The sequence below is a fragment of the Cavia porcellus genome, unplaced genomic scaffold (assembly GCF_034190915.1).
Source record: "Cavia porcellus strain 051 isolate PalLab524CR breed Dunkin Hartley unplaced genomic scaffold, mCavPor4.1 scaffold_2, whole genome shotgun sequence".
Lineage (NCBI taxonomy): Eukaryota > Metazoa > Chordata > Mammalia > Rodentia > Caviidae > Cavia > Cavia porcellus.
The window spans coordinates 119,407,049-119,425,139 of NW_026947485.1; the positions used below are offsets into that span (position 1 = coordinate 119,407,049).

Sequence of the window (18,091 nt, forward strand, 5' to 3'; positions counted from 1 at the left end):
GACTCCCTGAAATGACAGTGAAACTGTGTGGTCCCCTACAAGCCTTTTGGTGAAAGCACATAACAGTTTTAATTAGTGGAGCAAAGCGTGCTATTCATGTTCATGCAACGTTTACTGTATTCCCCCACGAATTAGATATTTCCAACTGACCTGATCAACGTTACCTTATTTGGGTAAAATATATCTTACTATTTTCTTGGTTTTGTTCACTAAACAATTAAAAATTGAATATATAACTTGGAATCATGAAATATGAGTTGGAGGGAAGTTCAAGTTAAAAACTTTAAGGTATATATTTGTGTGACTATATCATTAGAAAGCTTGAAGCTCTTTGAGAAGTATTGTCTAAACTTTTATTTCTCTTCCATATATTTAGTGATGTTTTCACTTGCATTATAGAGTTTGAGGCTCAGGTTGGTAGAGATGTTTCAGCTGATAAGCTTATTTATTGTGATTTTATGAGTGCTTTCAGAAAATAAAGTTTCTTAGTATTCCTAGATGTGACTGGCCACAGAGGCCTGATTCATGCTAACAATGGACAAGAGACTTCCTATAAACAAGAACGTCTTCCACACAAACGTCTACACACAAAAATTCTTAAATCTTGATTTTTAGTAGTTCCAAACGGGAAATACCTTAAATGTCCATCAGTGTGTACATGGACAAATAAAATACAGTATATCTATACAATGAAATCTGATAGTAATAAAATGGAATGAACCAGTGGTACATACACAATATATATTAATTTCAAAGTGATTTCATTAAGACTGAATGTATGCACATTATATATTACACCAAACACACTAACGAATACATGTTATATAATTCTACTAATATGCAATTCTAGAGCGTGCAGACTACAGTAATCTAAAGTGACAGAAAACAAGCTACTACTTGCCTGGGGCTGAAAGTAGAGGGACCATCTGTCTGCTGCTGGAATGCTTGGAGAAACTTCTGTGGTTAAGATGAATATTCTGTATTTCTATTGTGGTAGTGGTGACCTGGGTTTGTGGCTGTGACCAAACTTACAGGTTTATATGCTTAGCATGGATGCAGTTTATTGTACATAAATTATACAGCAGTAAAATTGATAAAAATGGATAATTGCATTCATGCATGAATTTGCTAAGGGAAGTTTAATAAACATCAGTGTCTCAATTTGTCATCCTCATGAATATTCATTAGATAATAGACATCCTATTACAAAGAGGCTAGTGCATTTAACTTGCAGTTGATTCTATCAAATCAATTCTAAAGTCCTTTACTGTGACGTAGATTTAGTAATTCTTTAGCTGTAATTACGTTTTACATATATATCATGACATATAATACTATTTAATGTTAAAATATTTTATAGATGTGATGCTGTTACTTTTAAAAATTTTTATCTTTTAGAGAAATATATTGAAATGATATAATTTCTGATGTTTTCTTCAAAATAATATCACAGGATGGAAGTGGTAAGTGTTGAAACAAGATTAGTTAGGCTTGATAATTACCGAATGTAGATGTTGGGTATTAATACATGGAATTAAAAAAATTTTTATTTTTTTACCAGTACCAGGATCAAACTCATGATACATGGAATTTTAAAAGTATTTTTACTTATAATTTGTATTGATTTGTATGTTTTCTGATAAAACAGATACATATTTTTTAAACTTAATTTAACTTTAGGAAATCTATGCACTTCATAGAACGTGGAAAAAAATTTGAAGAAGAAATAATTTTAAAACATCAGCCTTGCTCCTCATTCACTGAGTATTATAGTCTAGTGTTCCAAGCCTTATGCTAGACACTAAGGCTTAACCAATAATAAATAACATGTAATAAAATATTTTACAGTGACATTTGATACTAAAGCATACTTTTTATACTACAACAAAAATAGCCAACTCTTATTATTAATAAAAAGGATGAATTAAATTGCTGAAAAGGTATTTCAGAAAATTATGAGAATAGAATCTCCTCCTGTCTCTTCACACACATAGACACACACATAGTACAGCACATGCATGTGTAACTTGCTTTTATAAAACTTAAAAACAGATTGTTAGGAACATAATGTTGTGAACTCTACAAACTTTTTACTTAAACTGTAGTTCACAGATATTTACCCGTGGTATTGTCTGTCTCTTGGATATAGTTTAGGATGCTGTGTGACGCTCATGATGCAAATGTACCACAGGTGTTTAACCGCATTGCCCTTCTTCAGTGTTATGCTGTGCTGTGGTCTGAGTGTCCTCGAAGGTGCATGGTGACTGGAGGCAAGGCACCCAGAGTGGCAGTTAGGAAACTTGTGGGGCCTTTCGGGGGCAGGACATTGTGAGAGGTCTTTAGGGCTTTGGGGTGAGCCGCACTCTGTGCAATGCCTTGGTGGGTCTTACGGGAAAGTAGTTACAAAAGGAGCAGGAAAGCTGGATGTAGGGGTACACACCTGTAGTTCTAGCACCTGGAAGGCTGTGGTAGAGGGATCAAAGATTCAAGCTCTGCCTGAGCAGCTTAGTAACTTAGGAAGACTGTCTCAAAACAAAGGAATTAGAAAGAGCCCTTGGTTCAATCTTAGTGACACACACAAAGACAGAGAGAGAGAGAGAGAGACAGAGAGACAAAGAGACAGAGAGAGGGAGACAGGGAGACAGGAAGACAGAGAGAGAACCAGGCCTCTCCTGCTCCTCTGCCTCTGGGCTTTGGGCTTCTTGCTATCATCTGCTCCACCATTACCACCCGCCCCTACCGTGCAGATCTCACCAGATCGGGGCGAATGCAGGTGCTAAGCGCTTGAATCTCCAAAACCGTGAGCCAACTAAAAAAGCCTCTGTCTGTGTTTTTTCATGAGTGGCGTACGTCAGGTGTTAGGCTATGGTAGCGAAAAGCTCACTCATACCAGCTCTTCCCAATGTGTGGTATTCTAACAATACTGCCTAGGATATTGTGGTGGGATACCACGTGGCCTCTACAGTTGTATCAGAACCACACACAACATGACTAAATACTAGGACATGTTTTTAAATAAAAAGCATGCAGGCTCCAGAATAGTATTTCCACAAACTGTGTCTCTAAGTTTTGTGAAAAGTACATTCTGTATGATGTGTTTATGTGTGCAGAGACTGGAGGAGAATATCATAATTTTTATTCTCATAATTTTCAAAAGTACCTTTTCAGGAATTGAATCTTTTTTATTAATTTTAAGGATTGGCTATTTTGAGTTTGATTTAAATAATACAATGTAGTATAAAATTTCTCTATAATATTTTATGTTTTATTGTTTTGTTGTTATTATTGCTTAAACCACAGACCCTGTACATGGCTTGGGATATGGGCTGTCTGTAATAGTCAGTGTTGTCAGTGTAATAATCAGTCAAAGTTGATTTCAAATTTTTTATTTTTGTTTTTTATATTTTTTAAAGAGCACATATTGCTTTTTAGATCAGAAATTTACCATTGAAAATGGGCAGTTTTGACAGGCTTAAGATTTTCCTGCTCTATACTGAGATGTAATAAGCTGAAATAAATTCTTAATGCTTTGTGTGAAGCCTGAGCTGTAAACATTTGCTCAGCATTTAAATTTCCTTTTTTGAATTTCAGTTCTAGAACGTCTGCAAATAAAGAAGCGGTTGTAAAGAGTGGTAAGACTTGTAACAATTTTACAGTACTTAGCATGTGGTCATCCAATTACATTAATAAGCCGGTGGCACTTAGCCTGGTACTCACACTGTTATTTACTTGACAGATCAGCAGGTTAATGGAGATGTGAAGCCAGTCCAGAACTTCAGCCCGGTACCGATCACACAGGTAGGAGTATTTCAGGGAATCAGATGGTAACCAATCTTTAAAAAGTGTAGCTGGGCGTGATGGTGCATGCCTGTAATCTAAGTACTGTGGAAGCTGAGGTGGGAGGACTGCTGTGAGTTTGAGGGCAGCCTTGGCTACGTACGCAAGTTCAAGGCCAGCCTGAACAGCATAGCAAGACCCCGTCTCAGAAAAAACAATGTAAATATTTTACAATTACATCAGAGCTACTGTGAACTAATAAATAATAATTCTATTAATAATTAACATAGTCTTACTTGAACTTTGGATGGGGAAATGTATCAACATAGTCTTATAGATAAGAAAAATCTAAAGTGCTTACTTTTACTGGGTCTTTATTATATTTTTGTTACAGTATTCAGTTTGACTTTTAAACAGTTACTACTGTTACTATAGTAACAGTTTATGTTTGATTACTAGTGAGCTTAGGTTGCTGCTGCTTCTTTTTAGAAATTGTGGAGTCTCACGTGACATATCCACACACGTGCAGGTATCACGCCTTGGTCACATCTTCCCTTTCTCCTCCCTTCTCTTCACTTCCTCTTAGCTAATTAACAAGTCTATGCACGGAGTAATTGGTTCCCACTTGATGCTGCACATGCTAGGGTTCTGATAAATGTACAGTGGCCTCTGCCCACAGCGCCAGGAAGTGAGTTGGCTCTTTACCTCTTGGAAGCCCTTTGTACCATGGAGATAAATTTGTCTCTTACGCTTTTTCTTTGGCGAATCAGGCTCCTCAGTACAACCAGAGCAGGGGAGGACATGGAGACCGAGAACATCGAAGTGTGTTCAGCCCTCAGAACCCCATTCGAGTCTCCCTCAATGGGATCCCCTGCATTCTCTTCTGGGCCAGAAGAATCACAGTCACGTTTGAGAACCAGACCTGGCTGGACCTCACCGAGGGGACATTTGGGCAGAAGGCAGCAGTGGACACACACAGCTCCAGCTGTGGTGAAGAGCGCGCCACGTGAGTCACCTCTGCTTGAGGCCGAGTCTGTTAGCTGTGAGGTCCACGTAGGGCTCGTGCAGTCTGTCAGTGTCTGACTTTCTGTTATTTCCAAAAAGGGAGCGGACCCCTTTCTGTATGACCCTGACATTCACCTTTGAGAAAGTGTATAATATTGAAATGAAAGGATGAATCAGGAATTCACTTTCAAATATTTTAATTTTTGTTTTCCAGAAAAAATTTAAACCACTTGGCTAATTATCATAACTTATGGGAAAAATGAATGTTATAAAAATTAGGACTTTCAAACTCATTTTTTTGAGCCATGAGGATTTATTTATCTATCTTTCTTTCCATCAGATTTTATTGATTCATTTTAGACATACGTAATGATCATGTTAACCATGGAGAATTCGTACCTATACACAACATAATTTGGTTCTTTTTTTCCATTCCTCTACTCTTCCTTCAGTCTCCCTTCCCCATTTATAAAAGCTTAGTCTCTATTTTTCCTTCTTTTCTCACTGTTTTTTTACTTTTCTTTTCTTTTCCCTCCCCCTCCCTTGTTCCCCTTCCCATTTGAACATTTTCTTCCTATTTCACAACCTCTGTTCTACATTTTGGTCACTACTTACACTTTTGGTTTCTCACCCCAGAGAAACAATGCAGTATTTACATTTGTGGCCAATTTATTTCACTTAAGAGTATGATCTCAAGGTGCATCCTTTGACCTAGAATGTCTCAAGCTTATCCTTCTTTATGGCAAAGTAGTACTCCATTGTATAAGAAAACCATCTTCTTTATCCAGTCTCCAGCTGATGGGCATGTGGGCTGTTTTCAAGATCTGGCTATTACAAACTGTGACAACATAAACATATATTGCTGTGATACGATGTTTTTAATCTTTTTAAAGATTAAAAGAAGAAGGGGAATAGCTGGGTCCAATGGACCCTCTAGTCCTAGATTTTTGAGGACTCTCCACACTGATTTCAACAGTGGTTATACCAGTCTACACTCCCACCAGCAGAGAAGCTTTCCTTTTCCCCACAACCCCTCTAGCATTTGTTGTTGGTGATTTCTCGATGATAGCCATTCTCTCTGGAGCAAGATGGGGTATCAGTGTTGTTTTAATTTACATTTCTTCAATGACCACAGATGTTGAATGTTTTTCCATATATTTATTTACCATTTTTATTTCTTCATCTGAGAAGTGTATTTATCTCAGATGTCATTTTTGGATGAGGTCTTTAAATTTGAGGGAGTCTGATTTTTTTTTGAATTCTTTATATTTTCTCAATAGTAATCCTTTGTCTGGTCAAACTCATTTTCTTAACTTCAAAAGTGTCACTCATATTTGAGATTTCATTGGTTGCATTGATCAGTACAGACATTCCACTTCATACACAATTCTTAACACGTGTCCCAAAAAATCTAAAAAGCAATGTATTGTTTCTTTTTCAGTTATTCCAGTGACTTTCTAGCTTCAAATTTGGAGGCAAAGCATGAGTATATTCAAATGCTGATAAAGTGTTAAGTTCCACCAATTCACAGTTTTGTATCTTATACACTATATAGTCAAATTTTTAATCTTTCACAGCACATTAACAGAATTAGGCAATCTGGATTACCACAACCAAAGATGTTACAAAGTACACAGAATCCTGACAGAGCAACCATCAAGAAGTAGTGTTCTTTAGGGAAACAATTCTACTAAAAACAGCATGGGAACTGAAGTCATTTGAAATATCCAAGGCATATGAAAAATGCATGACTGTTCCAAATTGCCCTTTGGTATGTTTTGTGTTGCAGGATGTAAAACTGACTCCATCTGTGGAATATTAAGCCGACATGCAAGACAGCCAAAGCATGCCATAACTCAATATCCCAAAATTTTCTGGTTGTACCAAAAAGAAAACAATCAGTGAATGATTTTGCCTCTAATAAAAATCATTTACACTTTAAAAAAATGCAATGAGATGGGATTCCCTCTTTTAAAAACTGTCTTTAGAGCCACTAAAAAGCTTGCATTTCCAACATAGTTGATAAAATAGTTCTCTGGGTTGTACAAGAAGGGAGCCAGGGACTGCGAAGACCTGGTGTGTGGTTACTTTCTCTTCTGCTTCATCAGAGGCCACACTCTTGTTTTTCTTTTTGAAAGGAAATCTTCCTTGATTGTTGGTCAGCCAGTTGGGCCTGTTTTCCCTCTGCTCCTCTTTTCCTCTCTGCTTGCACTTTTTGTCTGAAGCTTTAACTTTCCCGCTGCCTTTTCTGGCTTCCTTTCCACTTGTGCATGAACAGGTTTAGCTGGCAACCTCCCGGGTCTCCTCTTGGGCTCCTCTTTAGCCTGATCTTCCACAGAGCTGACCTTCCTCTGGGCATCTCAGCACACCCTCATTTTTAAAAGAGAGGGTAGAAAAGGATTTTAGGCTTCTTCTCCACTTGGAATGTCAGCTATCAAACTGATTTTGTCTCCCCCTGGGAGATGCTGCTGGGTCACATGTGCTCTGATGGGTGAAGACAGACCCCGTTAGGGAGGTGCGTTCCCCTTAGGGGAGCTTTCTGCACCCGTGGAACAGTGCCTCTGCAAACGTGCAGGGATGTCTTTGGCCAAATTTTAGAGAATTCTTTAGGACCTTTCAGTGTGATCCAAATGATCAGTTTTGGCTTGAGATCTAGGCAGACTGAACAGATACCATAAACAGTAAAATGTGTTTGCTATTACATAGAGCAAGGCAATCTGACATGTCCCCTTGTGTCCTACCAGTTTCTTTGTCAATATTTGCTGCTATAATGCAGGTTTATGAAAGGCTCTCTACATTTGTTCTGGCCGGGCTTAGATGGGTACAAAGCATTGTGTAATAACTTGTATGTGTGTGTGTGTGTGTGTGTGTGTGTGTGTGTACACGAGCATGTATATATTTGTGTTACACTTTCTGTACTTTGACTGGAAACACCTTTTTATTTCCTGAACTTATTCATCATTAAAATATTCTTGGCGATGGGTAAAACTGGATTATGTCCCTACTATGAGTTTTAGTGTCTCTTTAGAGTGATCATCTCTTAATAGGGATTTAGGGAATCCTGCCTAAACATCCAGAATCCTCCCATTTATCCTGTTACAGCACAACTATCAAAGACTATCAAACAGATACCAGCGCTACTGAGAGCTGGGGACCTTTCCTCAGAGTCTAATTAATTCCCTGCAGAGCTCTTTATCTGTGGCCAGGTGCAGGGAAAGAGGCTGAGTGCTGGGGAGAATCTTCCCTGACTGTGGCCAACTGGCTTGTCTTGAAGCCCTTATCCTGACCCTAGGGTATTGATAGGACAAATCAGGGCATGATGGCTGGGGACGGGGCTTTGGAGACCATCGTGATCACTGAGAACCTACAGAAGGGAAGAACAGAATCTTTGCTTCTATGCCTAGTGCTGCCAGTGACTTTGCTGACTGTGAGCAGGACCTGTAGGACTGCTGTCTGACTGATGGAGACAGTGAATCCTATCTTGGTTGCTTTCCTCAGTGCTGGGATGCAGTTCCTGATACCAGCAGTTTAAAGGAGGAGAGGGTTATTTTTGCTCATGCTCGGTTCATGGTTGGCTGGGTCCAAGGCAGAAGAGTATGGCAGAGGGCCTGAGCCTGCTCATGATGTGCTGGGCAGGAAGCGGAGAGTGAGAGAGAAGCCAGGGAGCCAGGGAGGCAGACAATCCCTTCCGGGTCACAGCCCCAGTGACCTGCCCCTTCCTCCCACACCCTGCCTCCTAACACAAATTTGGCTGTGGTGCCCCATAATCCAGTCACTGGCCCTAGGCCCCATCTCTGGATTCAACCATGGCAGCCTCTGTTCACCGCGGCCAGCAGGCCTTGCTGGTTTACTACCACAAGAGGTCTTCCCAGGGCCCATCTCTTATTCTTCACAGTCACTTGCAGTCACAGGCCATCATCTCTGTTCTAAGCAGAGAAATCAAGGCTCAGAGAAGTTAGGAAACTTGGGGCAGCCTCATGGTTTGTGCGTTAACAGAGCTGAGGTCTAAAGTCCTTCTCTCAGCTTTATGTCTTAGGGTTATGAAATCACAAGAGGACACTGTCTTAGGTCACTTTCTCCCCACTGGGAGACAGTATCCAACATCCACTACTGAAAGGGGAGAGGATTACTTTGGTTATGTTTTCAGTCCATGTTTGGCGGGCTCCAAGTCACAAGGCATGGTGGAAGGACCTGGCGGAGGAGAGCTGCTCGCACGATGGTGGGCAGGAAGCAGAGAGAGGAGGAAGAACTGCAGAAGGAGAGACAGCCTTTAGGGTCATCCCTGCAGTGACTCTGCTCTTCCGAGCAGGCTCTATCTCTAACATCATATTTAGTTATTTCTCCCTCAAGATCCAATCACCTACTAAAACCTCTCCCTTTGAGCATATGTCTCTCTTAGGATACACAAATACTTATTAATCACATCAGGTGTGTTTGCATAAATACTCTGAGACCTCACTGAGTGCCACTCGAATTAGCATGGCTCCTTCCTAATCACTGGTGATGCTACTGCTACTAGTGACCACAGCAGGGTGGGAGGGTCTGGGTTACCTGGTGGAGAGGCTTCACGAGCTTTGGTTTTTGTTGTCCATTGAGGAGCAGTTAGGCAGCAACTGATATTTTGTCTTCTGGTCACCGTCCTAGAATTCTGCTCAGGTGTGAGCCCTGACCCACCTCTTGGGGTCCTGCTCAGAACAGTGGGGGCCTCCAGGACACCAGTGTCCCTGGTGAGGTGATCGAGAGGCTCCCCAGGAAGTGAGGCCTTCGAGGCCCAGCTGCCGACTTCCTGTGCCAAGTGCCTTGAGTTGCGTGGATTAGTGAGATGTCTTTGCCCGCCTGGGAGGAAATCTTTACATGTGGAAGAACCAGTGTGGGAGAACTGGGAACTGGGGAGAACAGATTGGACGGAAGGCGTAAACCTGTGAGGCTAGGGGCAGGGTGAAAAGCCAGATGACCACATTTTAGCTCTTGGAAACAAGAGCAGGAGAGACAAACCTGGCCAACAGATTGGCTGCAGAAGTCTTTTAAATAGCAAATGTCCTGAAAATAGAACATAATCCCGGCATCTGTGTATATTTTGGATTTAGACAATTATAGTCTGAAGAATTCACAATCTGTTTTAAGTCTATAAAAGTGGGACACCAGAAAGAGTAAAATTTTAAAAAAGCTCCTTTTCCTCCAACTATTACTCTGCAACATTATGCAAGGTGTGATCAAAACACACAGTGAATGTTTACATAAAAATTTATTACAGTAAAAGATGCTTTGTCATGAATCTCCTTCATCATCCTCCCCCTTGCTTTAAAGGTGCTTGTCCCATTGTTCTGGCTCCTTTCTGTAGCAGTTCTGAAAGTCCTCTTTCCTGGGTGTCTTCACAAGGTGGGATGAAGAGCAGAGAGGCGTGCAGCTGCTGAGTGCCATCAGTGGAAAGGCAGGCTTGAAGAAAAAGACGACAGTGTCTTCATCCACCCTGCTCACAGATCTGCACCGTGCAATTTCTGGCTCTTCTCCAGCGTCAAACATGACTATGAAGTGTAAATATTTTAAATCAATTTTGAGGCAGCCCAGACAGCACAGCTAAAGACACTCAGGAAAGAGCACTCCAGAGTGGCTGCAGAAAGGGGCAAACTGGGGGATAAGTGTATTCAAAGAAAGGGGAGGATTCTAAGTGGGATTGATGGCAATGTGTGTTTCTTTGTAATACAAAAAAATAACCACCATAGTTTCACAATCTTAGTCAGTGCTATACACTGCCTGACACTTCCAGGACCCTCACTGCACGAACTTTGCTTTGCTTCGATGGCATCAGGTCTCCTGTTCTTGCCCCAAGGCACAGTGTGTTGGTCGGCTTCCACTGAAACCAGGGCTGTTGGAGAAAAGTCCATAGCTTAGGAGTTGTCATGCTGCTTCTGCCTGAGATGGGTCAGAGCTTGGGGACAGAGATTGGGGACAGAGTTAGGCGGCTCAAGATAACTTAGCCCTGAGGGTTAGTTCATTAGTGGTTGAACCAGTATGTGGTGAGCAAGCTATCCTGTTCCCTTGGGAAAACTAGAGAAGTTTTTGTTAGACAAGTGACTAATCTAATCTAGATGATACTGCTCAAGAAATGCATTTGATTTTTTTAAAGTTATTTTCAGTAATTTGGAGCAGACTGTGAAAATTCTGTTAGGGAAATGACCTCCTGAGAGCTTGCTTTACTGAGTGAATAACCTTATGGGGTGTTGCAAATGAGTACACATAAGTTGATGATATTAAGAAATAAAAATGTCTCTCTTCTCAGTTCTGTTTATATGATTTATTTTATAAATGGCACCAGATTGTCCCATAAATAGCAAGATGAACTTCAGCCTGATCACTGATATTTCTATTTTAAGGGAGATAAAATTAATGAGATTGCATATGTGTGGTATTTTTAAAGGTTTAATTAAATCTTTTGTAAATATTTGCTTTTTTGTTTTATAATGTATAGTGAGGTATTACAACTTTTAGACTTTATATTGCTGTATCCTTCTTATATTTAAATTTCTCATATTTTCCTAATATTTATTTCACTTCTTATACTATTTTTATGTTTTAAATTGCATTGACATAGAAATGAAGTACAAAAGGGAAATGCCACTTTTAGGATTCCCCTTAAGAAAAAACCAGAAGTATTTTTCTACTTATTAGCAAAAAAATCGTTTTCTACTTATTTGCCATAAAATCTTCTCTAAAGAAGCTGAAGTTCAATAAACTGCACATATTTATAGCATACCACTTGATCAGTTTTCTTACATATATATGTGCATAAAACTATCACCAAAATTGAGGCAGTAACATTTTCATCATTCCCCAAATTTTAATTTCCTTTGTAAACTGTCTGGCTATTACCATCTCTCCAGAAAACCATTGATCTTTTATAACTTGAGAGGAGTTTTCATTTTCTAGAATTTTATATAAACATAATCATATAGTGTACACTTGTTTTACTCTGGCTGCTATCACTTAGCAAGATCATTTGCTATTCTATATTGCTCTATGTAGCAGTAGTACATTCCTTTCCATTGCTTAGAAGTATTTCATTTCATGATGGAAACTTGGGTTTTCCTCAGCTTTTACTCTAACTTACCAAGTAAAGTTGCTATTAATATTTGTACACAAGTTTTTGTGGAATCATACATTTTTATTTCCCTGAGGTGTCATTTTGTCTAGGAATAGAAAAATATATGTGAGTATATTTAACTTAATAAATTGCCAATTTTTTTTATTTTAAAGAGAATAAAACTGAGCAAAATAAAACAGAACAAAGCCAAGCAAACAAACCAGTGTAAATGACACAGGACTTCAAAATAAGATAATAGAAAATCAGCAATGACCACCATAATGTCTCCTGCTGTCTTCAAAATAGCTGCCCATACTATCAAACATAGTAAAAATCAAACAAAACAGGACAGAATAGAAGGAATAAAAACAAAACAATGAATGCAATAAAGGACTTCAAAGATAAGAGTAAATCCAAAATGCTTACTGTCATGGTTTATGTCTCTATCCCCCAGGCCTCATGAGTTTGCATTGTGCATTTGTTATTTGTTCATTGTCAGTGCTTGGATTGATGGTGTCAGTGCTCCACCCACAAAGGGGTGGAACCAGGATGTGATGTAATGGCAGGAAGAAGGTGTGTTTTTTGCTCTTTGCTGGTTGGAGTTTGCTGTTTGCAGCCACCATGGAAGGCAGCCCAGCCATGCCCACTTGCCTTGGAGCTAACTAAGTGTGGACTAAAACCTCTAAAAACTATAAGAAATAAACTTTTCCTTTCCAAGCTTTGGGCTTCAGGTATTTTGTGTCAGCGATGAGTAAAAAGTAACTAAGACAATCACCATAATATATCTTACTATCTTTAAAATAGCTGCCCATGCCATTGGATATAATAAAATCAAACAAAACAAAACAGCACAAACCCCACTCCAGCAAAACAATGAAAATGATGCAGGACTTCAAGACAATAAGGAACTGACAATGACCACCACCCTCAGAAGGAGATCTCCCATAGATGCTAGACTGCACATTGCCATCCTCTGAATAGATATCAGACCACTGGCTTTAGACCTGCAAAGTCAGTGAAACACTAAACACTACAAAGATTAAATTGTTTTCCACCTCAATAGCTATCATCACAGCCTGTGTTTCTCTGGATTGGCCAGTAGCTTATGGTGGTGGGGGCTGGAGTTTGGTTCTTTTTGTTCCCTGTCCATGTGCCAGAAGGAGTAGGCATCTTGGCTCTCCCCACAGTGGCCCACAGCATGGCGCTGATTCGCAGGGAGGGCTTGCTTCTCATTGACTTATTGTTCTCTTCTCATGCAGTCATGAATGGCGCTGTATCAGGGGAAGAGAATTTGCCAAATTGTTTCTATAAGTCATTGCGCTATTTTCCCTTTCCATTACCATTGTAGGAGAATTGCATTGCTCTCCGTCATCATCAATAGTGTGTATCATCAGTACTGTGAATCACTTGTAGGAAAACGGATGCACTTTGAGGCCATAGTAGTGAAATAAATCAGATGCATAGCACATGGTTTCTCTGACATGAGAAACCTAGAGCCTAAATAAAATAAAAAGCTGCATGAAAGATGGATGAGGGGAAACAGGGAGACAGAACTTTTGCAGAAGAGAAGAGAACCGAGAGATGGAGGGGAGGAAGAGGGGACATAGAATTGAAATGTGCTATGTACATATGCCAGTTCTGCCCAGTGAATAATCATTATGGACCACAAACATGGACTAATCAAAATAAGTTTGCAAACATTGTGTACAGTCAATAAGACTCCAGGCAAAAGATTTTTAAGTTTTTGTGTGATTGACCATTGCTGAGCAAATTTCACTGAGAGCTAGGTTAAAAGATTCGCCTTGAAGTTAGTAGGAGATTTGCCTCTTGAGAGTAATGCATTTCTGGATCAAGGATTGGGAAACTGAGGACCGGAGAGACATCTAGGAGCAGGAAACTGGAGGAGACACGTTTTATCTGTGTCTCAGTCACCTTTATTTATGCACCCCAGTTATTAGACCTGCAGCTGCTCCTCTCCTTTGTCATGAACTATTTACTGTCATCCGATGGGTAATTTTGTTCGACTTACAGCGATCAGGCAGGCAAACGCACCCTTCTCTCCTCTCTTCCCACGGAGGATGGACTGGGAACAAGTGTTTCTCTGCCTCTCTCCGGAGTGAGTGGGACCACGGTCTGTCTCCCCGGTGTGACCTAGACCCACAGTTGCGGTATTCCTCACCCTGTGAAAATCCTCCTCCCCTGTAGGCTGATGGCTGCTTTTTACTGGGCCACCCAGGGGCAAACCAGCTTTCTGGGAACCAGTCCTTTTACTCCCGTGAGACAGTAGCAGTCCTGTCTCTGCTTAGGAACCTTTATTCCAGGAAAATGGGATTATGAATTAAAAGCTTATCATTCCTTTTTAAAAATTAATCATTCTTTTCGCTGTACTATGATAGCATATCATGGTTTTATTGTATATTTTCTTGATAGTGAATAATGGTGAACATCTTTTTATGTACTTATTTGCTTTGTACTTTTGGTTTTTGAGACATGGTCTCCCTATGTAGCCCAGCTGGCCACAGCTCATGATAATCCTCCTACCTCGGTCTCCCACGTGCAGGGATTTAAGGCAGGCACCACCTCCACGCTCATTTACTGGCTGTACCCATCCAAGTCTTCTGATATTAAGTTGGGTTTTCTTCTTAGTGAATTGTTGAGTTTATTATATTTTGGATAAAGTCCTTTTGTGTGTCTGTACTGCGAATATCTTCTCTCATTCTGTGTCTTGCCTGTATCATTTTCCTAACATTATCATTGGAAGGTCAAACAAATGTTTAATAAAGTCCAATTTAGCAGTTTTCGTTTTATAGCTCATGCTATTGTATTTGCCAATAAAACTGCTTACCCTTAGATTGCATAAATGTTCGTCTGCACCTTTTGCCCTTAGGTGTTAATGTTTAGATTGTGACCTGTCCTGAGGTCCTTCATGTTGGTAGGGGTCTCCTGTTTTTGATGAGTGGTGTTTCTCTTTTTCTAGGCTTTATCTGAAGTTTGGTGATACTGAAAATCCCGAAGCCCTTGCTGTGAGGTAGGTAGGATATAGAACTGTGGGTTTTAGCACTTTGATTAGCTCAGTTAATGTGATCACTGACACATGAGTATCCAGGGCTTGGTCTGTGCCAAGCACTGTGACAGGCGAAATGCACTCTCAGGGGCCGTGTGTGATGGACCCTCAGTCTGCTTTCTCTAGCACCAGGGGATACCTCTCCCCCACCCCTCTGCAGCAGGGACCATAGCACACAGGAACCTGAGGATACAGTCATCTTCTTCTCTGAACAAAGAGGAAAGCAGAAATGAGGCTCAGAGAAGATTTCTATAGAAGAAAAGCTGTCTGGAAATTACTGCAAGTCACACCTTGCTCTGTGTATGCACCGTGGTGTAAATCCGTGTATTCTGGTGTCTGAGTCTCATGCCTAGGCAGCCTGCTGCACTGGTGGCCTTGATTTACCTCCTGTGGCCAGTGCTGGACCTCGGGAAGGCTTCTTCTTCAGGGCACTCACCTCTGTGTCATGGGACACATGTGCCCCTGGTCATCATTTAGCACACACTTGCATTCATTTCAGAGCGATGCTGTAGGGAGCCCTGGATGGTCACCCACTAGGTGACCAAGCAAGCACATATACATCTCTGATAGGCAAATGCGGACCTTTTCCAGAGTGTCCTGAGATACAGTCACCCATAAAGGCGGTGATTTAATCTGACAAGGATTAGGAGTTGGTTCAGTATTGGTTTTAGCTTTGAAAGCTAGACAAATCAATTATCCGAGTTTCTTTTCTATAAAAGATGCAGAAATGGAGAATATTTTTGACCTGAAACCATGCGATTTTCCAGATGGAAAAGAGCATTACTATTACTATATTTTTCATAGCACCTTGTATAGATCTAGCCCGGCCTTCCCACTGAAGAGTAGGAGGCCTCCTCTCTCAGCTCCCAGCTGCGGTCTCCGCCTAAAGCTTCCTCTGGCCGCAGGGGCCAGTGCCTAGCGCCCCAAGTCAGGAAATGACTCCAGACTCAGCTCTTCTCTTGAGGACACAACTCAGCCTGGCTCCTCATGGCCCCAGAGCACGAAGCCCCTCTGCTCCTGGTGGATATTTGCTACGGTGTTCTTTGCTGGCTGCTTCCTTCTCTGGTGGTAGCATTTCCTGTTCTCCATGCCTGGTCTTCTCAGGGCCCGCATCCCCCTATCCTGCTTGCATTCCCATCCTCATCTCAGGGTCTGTTTCTGAAAGGTCCCAAACAAGACAGGAAAAGCCACTGAAAACAGAAAAATCAGGAAACGTTACCAAGAGAAGAGAAAGTGGCCGGTGATCCGCTAGTCGCCATAATCGCCATGGAGGCTTCCGGACTTTTCTCGGCAGTCACTCATTATATTTTAATTAAAAATAAAAAGATCACGAGGTTGTGTATATTGCCGCTGTTTCGTGGCTCGGGAATTTCCTCCCTGAAACAGTGAGACAGCGGGTGCTGGCCTCGCACGAGGCAGAAGTCCAGCTTCATTGCGAGGGGCCCATGTTTGCACCTGACTGCAGCCCCGCCTCAGCGTGGAAGCTGAGTGTGCAGTGCACGTGGAGGTGTGGTGAACGTAAGTGCTTGAATTTATTAGTGCAAAAGACACACTGCCATCTCCAGCCCCTGAATATACTTACAGTGCTGCCCACTGCGTCACCACGCGTCCTCGTGGTGATCGGGCTCCAGGAACTGGAGCAAGGCCTGCGCATCGCAATCACGCCTGTGCATGCCTGTGTGCCTTGCATGGGAGGGTCACGGACACACGACGGAGAGCTCCCTGTGACTGAAACCTTGCTTTTACTCTGCTGATGTTAATTCGTGTCTTTCTTTCTTTCTTTCTTTTTTTTTTTTTTTTTTTTTTTTTTTTTGGTCTTTTTGAGACAGGGTCTTGCTGTGAAGTTCAGGTTGGCTTTGAGCTCATTTTGCAGCCAAAGCTAGTCTCGAACGGGCAACGATCCTCCTGCCTCAGTCTTCTCCCGAGTGTGGGGATTACAGGCGTGCACCCCCAGGCCCGGCGTTTCCCAGTTTTCTTGCCTTCATCACCACCTAGCCAAGAGCCGCGCGGGTTCGCTTCCTCGCGTGGGGTCCGCCCCGCTCTCGGCCACTTGGCCCACTCCCCTCTTGCCCGCCCTGTGGGTCAGGTCCGGTCCCCTACGGGGCCGCAGGAATCTGCCCCGCCGCCCCCGGCAGAGGGCGCCCCGCGCCGCCCGGAGGCGCTGCTGACTGGCGCCCTTGGTTTCCAGGTTTGTCCTCGCCAGCGTCAGCGATGGTGAGGGCGCCGGGCCGCGCGGGTTCCGGCTGCACCAGGTCGAGGTCCTGCTCAACGGCTCGGCGCAGGCCGCCTTCGCGGCCCCGGGCGTGGGCGCGCCGCCCGGCCTCTCCTTCCGCTGCAGCCGCGTGAGCAGCCTGCGCAGGGACCGGGACCCGGACTGGGAAGGGGACGCGCTGCTGCCGCTGCTGCCGCCCCAGCCCGGCCACGCCAGCTGGGGGCTCACCCTGCTGGGCCTGCAGGTAGCCAGGGCTGCAAGACTGGGAGGGTGCGGGGCTGCCACACTGGGAACCCCTCCAGTTGAACTGGTCTTATTTATTTAGAGACAGGGTCTTGCAGTGCAGTCCAGGCTGGCCTTGAGCTCACTTTGTAGCCCAGGCTGGCCTCAAACTTTGCAGCGATCCTCCTGCCACAGCCTCCCCGGTGCAAGGATTACAGGCATGAGCCACCATGCCCGGGCAACACTTGCCTAATTTATGAATCCATATAGGAAAATAGTCCCTTCTGTCATCTCCTTGGAGTTGATCCCGTACCAGAATCTTGGATGCCCAAGTCCCATGGGTAAGATGGCCCAGGACCTCTTCCCCTGCAAGCTTTTCCTAGACTGCCATTGGCTCATGCTTGTGGCACAGAATGATCACATCCCTCAGGGGTTCAGTCCACAAACAGAACCCATCTTAATTCTTTCACCCCTTCCCATTTGTGAAAGTTCTATCTCCCTGCTCCCTATTATCAATTGTTCACTTAGATTATCTTTATGCTTTCAGTTGCTCATACGAGAGAAGCCCCGCAATATTGAAGCTTGGGTGTCTGATCCATTTCACTCAGGGTACACAGCTAGTTTCCTACATAGGACTCCAGGTTCTCCTCTTCATAGTCCAATACTGCTCTGGCTCTAGGCTCCTCATGATGCATAAGGCAGTGAAAATGCCGTGGAAATAGTCACTGTT

General features: G+C 42.5%; 1 protein-coding gene across 8 annotated transcripts in view; it reads left to right on the forward strand.

The window, feature by feature from the left end:
- Positions 1-18,091, forward strand: part of LOC100728664 (V-type proton ATPase subunit S1-like protein) — a 51,979-nt gene that overhangs the window by 8,649 nt on the left and 25,239 nt on the right. For 7 of the 8 annotated variants that reach the window (XR_010046389.1, XR_010046390.1, XR_010046392.1 and 4 more), the window contains 5 exons: positions 3,592-3,632; positions 3,737-3,798; positions 4,548-4,783; positions 14,841-14,891; positions 17,116-17,383. Coding sequence is in view for 4 of the 8 variants with exons in the window: in XM_063245292.1 (XP_063101362.1) it covers positions 3,592-3,632; positions 3,737-3,798; positions 4,548-4,783; positions 14,841-14,891; positions 17,116-17,383 (658 nt within the window). In the remaining 4 variants the exon portion in view is untranslated. Of the gene's footprint in view, positions 1-3,591; positions 3,633-3,736; positions 3,799-4,371; positions 4,466-4,547; positions 4,784-14,840; positions 14,892-17,115; positions 17,384-18,091 lie in introns of those variants that run through there. The other variant, XM_063245294.1, reaches the window with a different exon arrangement.